At 37.5% G+C, this 11,522-nt stretch overlaps 1 protein-coding gene across 1 annotated transcript; it reads right to left on the bottom strand.

The window, feature by feature from the left end:
• Window positions 1-2,232: 2,232 nt before the first annotated feature.
• On the bottom strand, window positions 2,233-2,607 carry LOC143609333 (uncharacterized). The gene has a single exon (XM_077084111.1). It carries the CDS (start codon window positions 2,605-2,607, stop codon window positions 2,233-2,235), a length of 375 nt encoding a protein of 124 aa, XP_076940226.1.
• Window positions 2,608-11,522: the final 8,915 nt, after the last annotated feature.

Genomic DNA, 11,522 nt, shown 5'->3' with positions numbered 1-11,522 from the left:
TCCAAAGGGATTTGCATTCTTGTATTTTACCCACCTTATTACTTAACATAGGTTGAGTAAATATTAAGGTTAGATACTTTAACCCGGTTTCGAGCAAACTTACATTTTTAAAGGGTTATTATTATAAATTCTTAAATAGTCACATTTTAAACCTTGAACTTTAATTATTTACATTTCTCAACATTTATTTTGTTTAAAGACCTTCAAGACAACCTTTCTAAATTCAAGACTTCTTTTCTTTTTAGGCATTGTGCGTTAAACTCTTCGTTCCGACAAATCTCCAAATTATCATCTTTCAAGTTTACTACTTGAAGGTGAGTACTTCATACCCCATTTTCCATCTTTTATTTTGGGGGTGACATTTCATACTTATTCAACAAAATGCTTTATATTTGAATCTTAAACCACAAACGTAGTTGTATACTTTACCTAAATAATTGCTCGATTTGGTGTTCTATGCTTATATGCCTATGTGTTTTATCGCTTTTGGTTGGTGGAACTATAAAATCCTAGACTATTTGGCATCCCCTTATAGCAAGGTGTCGTTAACGTAATGCAATTAACGATAACTATAAAATCCTAGACTATTTGGCATCCCCTTATAGCTAGGTGTCGCTAATGTGTTTAGCGATATCTATTTATCCAAATTACCACTTTTATTTATCGTTTCGTATGCAAGTTTTGTGGCTATCTTTATTATATACTAATATGATTAAACTTATGAATTGCTCACCGACCTTTGTGTTGACAAACTTTATTTTATGAAATGTTGCAGGTTTGCATCTTGGTTGATTTATGATTGTGAAGAAAACGACATCAAAGACCTTAGGATATTAGTAAAAATGAACAATATCAATTTGCCATATTTTGTGATATCTTGTTTATGGTTATTTTATGGATAATTGTTATGTGACATTTTCGATGTTGTGAAATGAAATGAGTTTATTAAATACTGTCACTTTAATTAGTGTCATGTGCTTATGGACAATCGTTACACCTCGGCATGTTCCGCCGCATTTAGTCGGGGTGTGACATTTCCAATATCCGAACCCAATTATACCCTACCCGGGTATATAGGATATGATTTTTCTCCTCAATATCGTACCCGAATCCTACTCGGTTTTTCTCATACCTAAGTCTGGTTCCATACCTAGGACCGGTTATTAAAAATACCCTAGGTATTAGCGCATAGTGTTACGAGCCTCTTGTTACTTACTTGAGGTCCTTTGTTATTTTAATCATATTGCCTATAAAAATTAGTACCTATTACATGGTTTTAACTTATTTTCTGTTCCTCACCTATGAAATATAATAACCAATTAAAGTAATATATTTTGTAACCATTTTGATGCATATAAAAACAATTGGTATTAAATAATAAGGATGAGTATCATAAGATGAACCGATTAAAAGCTAAAATCGAGAAGTAACCTACTAATAACTTAACTCTTATTCTACACCATGGTAATGTACTAATTTTGAAATCACCTGGGACAAATTTTTTTAAATGTTTGGTTTTACCATTTATCATCAAAAATCTTGTAACATCATACATTAATCATTATACATGATCCCTATATACATTTTAAATTTTAAGAATGGGCTTTTACACTTGTAAATCACTATTGGGCCATGTGGGGATTCATTGGGTGGACCTAAATTCTGGTTTCTATTTAACCAATTTAAAAAACCTTAACTTTAATAGATTTTTTAAAACAATTTACATTACTGGTTTTCACTTTTCACCCAGCTTCGAACCCGTCTCTTGTTTTCTTTTCTCTTTTCAATTTCTTTTTGTTCTTTTTTTCATCTTCTTCCTAGATTTTTAGGTTTATCTTTTTCGAGTTTTTTTATCTAACGTTTCCGACCAAATTTCCACTGTCTGTACCACAGCGTGTGGTTTGCTACTAGTTATGTACAAAATAACAATCATATACTACGGAACTGTTAACATGGTATATAGCAACTTCAACTAATTATATGCATTAAATCTCACAACTATAAGATCAAAGTTTGATATATTTACTCTACTTTCGTCTAAAAAATTTCTTACATAGTAATCACACTTTAATTTGGATCTATTCAAGATTCTAAATGGAGGTCTAAGAAACCAAGCCTCAATGATGGCTTCAAATCATTTAGAACATTCCCTCATTAAAACAATCCATAGTTAAACCCAACTAAAGATTTACAACACCAATTCAAGAACAAACAACATTCAAATTCATCAAACTACAAACTACTAGGCGTTTTCAACTTAACTGCTTCGTCTCGTAACAAATAAGGTATCGATAGGGCTGGTGGCCTCTCCATGACCATGTATTCCTCCGAATGCCTTCCGCCTAACTTTGCTAGCAAATCCGCACACTGGTTCCCATCTCTTCTAGTATGAATAAGGTTCGTCATCATTTTCTTAATCACATCAAGAACAATCTTGAGTGAATATTGATCATCCCTAAGTGTATAATAACCCGAGATTAGCTCTATAACAGTTTCACAATCGGTCTCGATCAACAAACATGACAAGTACTTCTCAACCACTAGACGCAAGCCATTGTATACGCTCCACACTTCAGCCTCGAGACTCATATAAGATCCGCCGTCCATCTTGCCCATGTACCCGCAACAACCATCTTCTTTTGCTGTCTTTAATCAAATCCCCAAAACTTGACGGATCGGGATTCCCTCATGAACTCCCGTCTGTGTTTAACTTGAGACGATCATCAACTGATAGTATATTAGCATATGTCGCATGCTAACAACAACATTGTGATGATGCACATTTAGGTGTTGTTTGTTTTTTAAGACAAAAACTGTCTGCAATCTTATTTCATGTATGTAACTGAAGATGTGGTCTGAAGGTCTGCAATCTGAATATATAATAGTGTTTGTTTTATAAACTGAATATCGTCTGCATAAGCTGAAAATTAGTTAGGTGCTGTTTGTTTTTCCTCAGAAGGACTTCTCCACCTCTTTTGTCTGCACTGAGAAGAGGGCGCGCAGACGTTGGGCTCTGCAGTGTGTTTGTTTTTTTGAAGACGTTTCATTAAAAAACGTCTGCGTGCCCTCTTCTCCCAGAAGTGTTGGTATTATTACTTCTTTAACCTCTTCTCCCAGAAGTGATGAGCCAAGTTGCTACTGATGACTCCACCAGCAATTCTTCACTCTTCATTTTATTCTTTTCATTTGTTGTCACCATAATCTTTGTTTATGGCTGTGTTTTTCTATCGATTGCCGCCATCATCGCCGATTGTTACCGGGTTTGATTTACGAACCCTAGGCAGCGATCGTGTGGTGGTGGCAGCTCTCCGATGTTGGGAAATTACGGTTGTTAAATCTAGGGTTTATGACCTCTGATTGTTACCGGATTCGGTGTGGTGGCTGTACTCCGGTGTGGAAAAGTGATGGCTTTTAAATCCACGGTTTCTGACGCCGGTTGCCGCCTCTGTCGATGTCGATTGACATTTGATTTGGGTTTTTTGGATGGTTGTTTGAAATATGAAATCAGGTTTGTGGCTGTGATGATCTAATGTTGTTCGAGTTAACATCAGCTCAGGATATGTGCCTGGCGTGGCAAAAATGCAGGATGGCAGGTACCCTTGTATCCATGGCACTTTGAACCTTTTGCACCAATGTTTCGATAGGTCTGAGCCTCTTTATAGTGATTATTAAATCATTGATGAATTTCAAGTTTTAGTTTCTTTTGATATTTATAGATGATGGTATTTGAAGATTTTTGAGTCATATATTTCACCCGAACCATCATCGTTTATACTACTTATTTTTCTTTAATTATTTAATTTCAGCTTATTTTAGCAGTCTGCAGATGTTAAAAAACAAACAGTCTTCTTGTTGCAGACTGCAGAGTTTTGGTCCACCTCTTCTGCTACAGATGTTGGCAGATGTGGTTTCGCAGTCTTCTGACATTTTACCTCTGAAAAACAAACAGCACCTTACATATCATAATATATAGAAGTCATTTAATGTCTGTAGACTACTAAAATAATTGGTGGTGGAGTACGAACTATGGAAGTGGGTGGTGGTGGACGATTGGTGTAGGCAGTGAACGGTGGTGGTGGACGATGGGTGGTGGTGATGGACGGTTGTGGTGGGTGGTAGACGGTGGTGGTGGTGGCGGACAATGGGTGGTGGTAGTGGACGATGGTTATGGCCGACGGTGGGTGGTGGTGGACGGTGTTGGAGGCGGATGGTGGACGGTAGTGGTGGTGGCGGATGGTGGGTGGGTCGTGGCCGACGGTGGGTGGTGATGGCAGCGGACGGTGGTGGTGGCGGACGATGGTGGTGGTGGGTGGTGGTGGTGGCGGACGATGGGTGGTGGTGGTGGCTCACGGTGGGTGGTGGTGGTGGTGTTGGACATTGGATGTTGGTAGAATGTTAAGAAGTGTGAAGAAGTGTGAAAAAGTGTGAAGAAATTGAACAATAACTTATTTTTTAAGACAATACAAACATTTTTTAGATTAAAAAAAAACAAACAGTTTTCAGAAACTTATGTCTGTGCGCCCGTACACATATGCCCCATGCAAATCTTTTAATCAAAAACAAACATAACCTTACATGTTGTGGAAGAACATCCACAGGAGTCGCCATATTCTTTTTTTTTTTATCTGGAAATTGAAGAAGTAGAAATATGTTTGGGTTTGCTTGTTGGTTTGTGTAAGCGAGAATGTGAGATTGATCGGTGCTTATTTGTACAGTAAAACCCACTTTAAGTACCTGCACGGTAAGTCTCTTTTTCAAAATACATAACAAACAGAAAATAATCAGGGAGTTTCCAAATTACAAGATATCAATCGTTGTTCAAAATTTAAAAAAAGATATCAATTCATCAATAGGGAAGATATTAATTACGAGTATAATATAATGATAACTAACATAAAAATTAAATTTGTAAAATAAATTAGTAGTTGAAGCCTTCTTTCTAACACTTATAGTAGTGTTGTTTTAACTCTCTAGCTAACGTATATAGTAGTTGAAGCCTTCTTTCTAACTTATAGAGTTATGCATAAAATATAAAATGCAAATGTGTTCGGAGTTCGGACTAAATATACAATTTATACTCACTTAAGTTTGACTCAAGCTAGTAGTTTGACTAAATATACAATTTATAATCAAAATGTAGAGCTACATGAAGCTAAAACTTCTCTCATGCTAAGCTTGAGTGTTATGTAGGGGCCAACAATGCCAAGTGGAAGACGCACCTCCTTCAAAATCTTGAAAATTGGGTAGAGACGCTTTTTGTCCACCACCAGGTTAACGAGTGCCGGAGGTGCGTAAAAACTGCAACCCAATCAAATATTGTCATGTGAAGGTTGAGGATGTCATTACCATTGTCAGTCCTAATGACACAGTTTAAGAGTTTGAATATCAAAATTTGAATACTTACGCTAGTATTTTGACACTATAATAGCGCTAACAAACATTTTGTGGGGTGCATAAGTGTTAGAAATTGTTTTTTAATCATATTAGTTGTAAACAATTAGTCGATTACCATGACTCATATTCTAATTTGAAATCACATTTTCACTCTAAACCAAATTAGAATTGCGACGGATGGGTGTTATGCCTTTTTGGGTTTTTCAATAATCGTGCATCCCGTTTGTTTAAATGATATCTAACCAAATATGAACCTCTTTTTAAGCATCTTGAATTAGTCTTATTTTTATGTGAATCAATAGAATTTCAAACAAATAAAATAGATGCAAATATATTGCGTGTATTAAATTCACCATACATTGGAGAGGGAAATTTTGTAAATTTTGTATTTTAGTTGTTAGAAGAAAAAAGCAATATTTTAATGTTTTAATGTCATTTCATTTTCATATTATAAATGAGGTACGCGTACCGCCTTACTAGTACCAAATTTCAACAAATTGGGTATTGAATACTGCACTCGGTATCCGTATGATACTCGTTTTGATATCGCTTTATTTTCTTTTATCAAATATCAAAATAAATTCGTAATTAATAAAACGTAATACCAAATATACAAAATGCCCCAAAAAAAACCAAACCAAAATGATTTAAAAAGTAAAGCAAATCAAGGAAAGTTAATGTTGATTTAAGCCTTGATAATCGCTTTGCATTCTTCTTTTTTTTTATTTCATGTTAATTTATTATAATAAGCAAGGTAGTGATTATATCGAAACAGAAGGCAAGCGGACAACAAGCTACGCCGCTACCCCTTTTTAAATTGCAAAACTTAATCTTTTAAAAACAACATTCGCTGATCTTGAATTCATATTAATATGCATTACCCGCTGAACTCGGATAAGTAACTCTACAACTTCATATTCTTTTAAAAACCCAATCTTTTAACTCCGCATTCTTCTTTTACTTTCTTTCTTTTTCTTTTTTCTTTTTTAAATTAGTTATCTTGAACTAAAAAAAGTTTAATTACATAGGATAAAGACAAGTTATTTTTATGAAATTACTAAATACCCATATTATTAGAAGGGAAAAACTATATAAATTTCTAACACGCCCCACACCCCTATCATAGCTTATATACGTGCACAAATAGGTTATAAACCCTAAACCGTTTCGAGGGTAAAAAATCGAAACTGATTCGTGTAGGAACTAGGAATAACGTTTTCATATCTAAAAATCTTAACCGTGGAACCGTTATTAATAAAAAAAAAATCAAATTAAAAATATATACATAACATTAACAACATAAAATTCATGTTTTATTCATTTTTTTTTATCTTTTTAAATTAAATTCTTTTTTATAACGAGAAATTCATATTAAAAGGTGTTTGGGATTCCTTATTTTACCTCCTTATAACTTTTCATTAAGTTAATAAGTTATAAAAGTATAACTTATGGAATTTTTCCTCTCACAATATAAGCAATCCCAAACACCTTATTACTTTTCAAAAAATAATAAGTTATAAATTAGTGAAAATAAGCAATCCAAAACACTTATACTTTTTGTAATTTCATAAGTAACATAAACATGAGTTAATTAAAAACAAATATAAAATACATTTTATTTAAATCTTATATGTTAAGCAGCCATCTTTTAAAGTTGTCACGTAATATATGGTTTCGCACACAAGGGACTACCCATCGCAAGAGAAAGGGGTGCAACCAACCTCTATAACAAAAATATTAGTGTTATATACCCTTTAGAATCTTGACCGCCCCCAAATAAATTCACGATCACCTCATGAACTTTTGAAACTAAACCTAATGAAATTTCGAAAGTAACCCATCAGAAAAACCAAATTAGAAATTTATTACTAATATAAACAATTAATATCGATTAAACGCTTATATAGTTTATATAAAACATTAAGCTCAATGTTTTTTTGCTTCCACTTTTAAGCCTATATTTAAGAATTTATGCCTTAAATTTGTCACTCAAGCGACGTCTTCTGATTTTCGATAACCTAACTCATTGACCACTCACCCTTCCTGCATGCAAGAATACTTAGGATTGTCTATTGGAAGTTAATTCTGAAACATGTTATCAAGAAAGTTAACGGGGCTAAGTGAAAGTATTTTAATATGTTTGTTTAGTATGGTAAGAATAATAAGAGTTATTTAGTTTCCTAGAATGGTTGTCTTGTTGTTTTCCAAGTTAGAGTATTAGTATAAATAGATGGTTAGGCTATGTAATTGGCGTGCCAATAATTATTATAATAAAGCAGAGAAAGAGTCGATCTTGATTGAAATCAAATACTGTGTTTGTATTATTGGGCCTGATTTCCAGCATTGTATTTATAGTTGATGTCATAGCTATATATTTAGGGCAGTCCAAGCCACTCACCGCTCGAACTCGCTCGAAAATTGCTCGCTCATTATTCACCCAATTGTAAACAAGCCACCCTGCTCGGTTCGCTTTGTAAACGAGCCAAGCAAAGAGAAAAGGTTCGTTTGGTTCGGTTCGGCTATAGTATTTTTAATTTATTTATATATAACTATATATGAACAAATATATAAATATATAGAAAACACATATAAATATAAACGTAAATATAAGAATACAATTTCTTAAACCATTTAAAATTTTTCCAATTCCATCAAGTTTATAGTTTTATTTGTTTGCTTCTAGTTTTGAGAATACCAGAAGTTTGTTTGCATATTCATTATACCTCAGTTCAAATTTATTTCTCATAAAAATTTAAAACTTATTACACATGTGTCTAAAAACTACTGATATGTTTACGAAATATATTATTTATAGCCTTCAAACTTGTTTCTTATTGAAAATTTTAAAGTGAAAAAGAAATAAATAATGCTTGAAAATCGCTCGTTGTTTGATTGAAAAAAGCTCGATTCGATTTTGGCTCATTTTGATTTTCGTTTGGTTCGAACTTCAGTCGTTCGGTTCGGTTGTAAACGAGCCAAGCAAGCTCTCGTTCTGTTCGGCTCGTGAACATCCCTATCTATATTTCATAAAATGAAAACTCATAAAAACAACTTTAAATATCTTGTATTTTCATTTTACATTTATGATGACGTTTAAGGCAATTCTTTTAATTATATGAAATTCAGTTTGATTTTAATTTCTTTATCATGACTTGACTCGATATGAATCAGATGTACAAGAAAAATTATTATATAACGATAGTCAAACGGCCCCAATAATTTCCAATCTCCATCAAAAATATTTTTGGGTCCTTTGTAGGTTCCGCAAGCGTACTATAGGTGCGCGGGCTCTTCATCTAAAGTTGGTGAGATTGTCTAATTACTCCCTGTGAGTTGCTTATTTCCTCCTCGAGTTGTATTTCGTCATGGAGAGTCGTATTAGCGTTGTGGGTGCTCTACTTGATGCCACAAATGTTTTTGGCATCCGTGGGTGAAGAAACACTAATCGACCCCGGGCAGATTATGGATAATCTGGGGGTTAAATAATGTTTCCCACGAGGGTTAGGTCCGGCAAAGAAGGATGTTCTTCTGATGACCTGCAAAACAGACACCGTGAGCTCGTCACTAAGAGGGGGGGTTCCTCCTTGTGACCACCCTCCGGCGTGAGAATCAGACTAGATTGCTCTGAATATGTGTATATTGAGAGAAATAGCTAGTGAAGGTAAAATACCAGATGATCATACCGCTCCAAGGTGTTGGAGTATTTATAGCCGAAGGTAGGTTTCCAAGCAGGTACAGCCAGCTGTAGAATATTCCTGTTCTACCAACTATGGGCTACGCACGTGCCATGCTGGTTGGTGGGTAGGCAGCGGCTGACAGTGACCAGGCCGGCTGTGTACTATTCCTTTTCCACCAACTGCAGGCTATGTGCGTGCCACGATAAGGTTGGTGAGTAGGCAGCGGCTAATAGTGACAAACAGTACTAGAGCATGCTCCTCGTACTGTTTGTCGGTGAGCTGTCACCCTGTGATTGGTTCATGGGCTGCTTTGGTCAGACTTTGTCTATTTTGTCCATACCTTGGCAGGTATAGTACAAAAGATCTTCCAGAAGCATACAGACTGGCTCATTTGGGCGGGAGTATTCCCGCCTTGCTCATTCCTTCAGGTGACACTGAATTATTGAGTTAGTGCCTTGTGCGTGTAGCCTTGCTATTAGTGCAGGTAGCCTTCCCTGATGGCTTGTATCCGCAGCTGCGGGGACAGGCGGGGTACTTCACCATTGGGAGGCTTTCCCTGCGGGAACAGCTTGCGTACTGCGCGTAAGGACGTCACGTCTCTGAGCATGGTGGGTCATGCGGATCCAGTTGGTTTCTGCGCAGACGTCTCTTCAAGGTGAGTTGCGAGTTTAGCCTTTGCGCAGACGTCCCTGTTGAAGGTGAGTCTTGCGGGTTCAACTGCGCAGACGTCTCTCTCTAAGGTGAGTCTTGCGGGTCCAACTGGGCTCTGCTGGGACCTACCTCTTCAAGTCCCCCCAGTCCAATGTTCTTCTCATGAATTGTTAATAAGTGAGGTGAACTTTTGGACTTAAGCAAAGGGTTTTGAAAAGGGTTTAGTTTTAAGGTTTTCCATGGGGATTCTTCCCGCGGAAGTCCTAATGTCACGCAGAAATTCCCGACTTTTCTCTTGATCTTTGGGTATGATGCGGGTAGGTCTGTAACCTCCTCGCAAGTCAGGCGCGTTGAGTTCCACTTGTATAGATTCTCCATGAGGTTTTGGTAGTTTTGAACATAGTGATCAATTATGTTAAAACAACCAATTCCATCTTGGAGCTTCAAACAATCTAGTTCTCGACGTTCCCGCTATGCGGGGATGTTATTCCCGCTTCCGCAAGCATGGCCCAGAAGATCCTTCTTGGTTTCAATTCCCTGCGGAGTGCTAGGTATGTGAAGGGTTTCGCCTTGACACTGTACCCGCACTCGTCTTATAGTTACTTTACTTCCAAGGTATTCCTGGCTTCAATTCCCTGCGGGTGCTAAGTATGTGAAGGGTTTTGCCTTGACACTGTACCCGCACCCGTCTTATGGTTACTTGGTCGCCGAGGTATTCTTGACTTCAATTCCCTACAGGTGCTAAGTATGTGAAGAGTTTTGCCTTAACACTGTAATCGCACCTGTCTTATGGTTACTTGGTTGCCAAGGTAAGGGGTATAGTCCCGCTTACTTTTGAATTTTTTTGAATCTTTGACATTCGAATAGTTGGTGAAAGGATAAGAACAGTCCAAACTGTTGAAACGTCGTTCGACGGTTTCTTCTGACAGTGTCAGGACGTGCAGGAAGTTATGGCGACGTGACAGTATATGGTCATTCCAGACGCTTTTTCAGGCGCGTGGGCGCGAGTTTTCGGGCGCGTGGCCGCGAAGTTTACGGCACGCGTCCTGTCAACAGCTGTTGCCAGCTTGCTTTTTCCACGTGTCATAGTTTCATTGCACCAGCTCTTTTCTCTCTCCTCCGCATTAAATTCACCGCATTCATTGCGATGAGTATATATAAAGGGGGAGAGGGTCCTTTGTAATCCACACTTTCACTTCTCTCTTCTCCTAAGCGATTTCCGGCGAATATTCTCTGTTGAGCATTCTCCTGAAATCATTCTTTACCTCCAAAACATGTCGTCTACTCATGATCCAGAAGCTATCGAGGAGTCTGACTTATATGTCGAGAACCCGACGTCTACGTCCGATAAGGACGATAAGAGCACTGCTGGAGAATGCCAGTGTGCTCTTCCCATCGAGCTCTACCGGTACATCGTCCGGAAGTTCATGCTCGAGCCGTTCGAGCCTGAGTTTCCGGAGCTACACCAGACGGTGTATGATGCCCCCAAGGGCAAAATAGGGGTATATGCCGCCTTCTTCGTTTATGGGAATCTTAGGTTCCCATTGACGAAGTTTGTATACCGTGTTCTGGATAGACACGGTGTGCACCTGACGGAGGTACACCTAATGGCGATCGCCAAGATCCGCCATTTTGAGTGGGTGTGCCTCATTCTTTGCGTGGATCCCCACGTCGACCGCCTGATGACCTTCTACTCCTGGAGGTGCATCCAAGACTGGTACACCCTGGTCACCCGGATCAAGGGTTTGAAGATCTGCGCTACCGAGCGCAGTCTTCGGTCTTGGAAGCGGGAGTTCTTTT

The sequence above is a fragment of the Bidens hawaiensis genome, unplaced genomic scaffold, assembly GCF_021521415.1.
Source record: "Bidens hawaiensis isolate Kalapana, Puna unplaced genomic scaffold, B.hawaiensis_p1.1 tig00419544_1, whole genome shotgun sequence".
Classification (NCBI taxonomy): domain Eukaryota; kingdom Viridiplantae; phylum Streptophyta; class Magnoliopsida; order Asterales; family Asteraceae; genus Bidens; species Bidens hawaiensis.
Note: the sequence above shows the minus strand (reverse complement) of the source record. Positions and strands in the feature narration are given on the sequence as shown.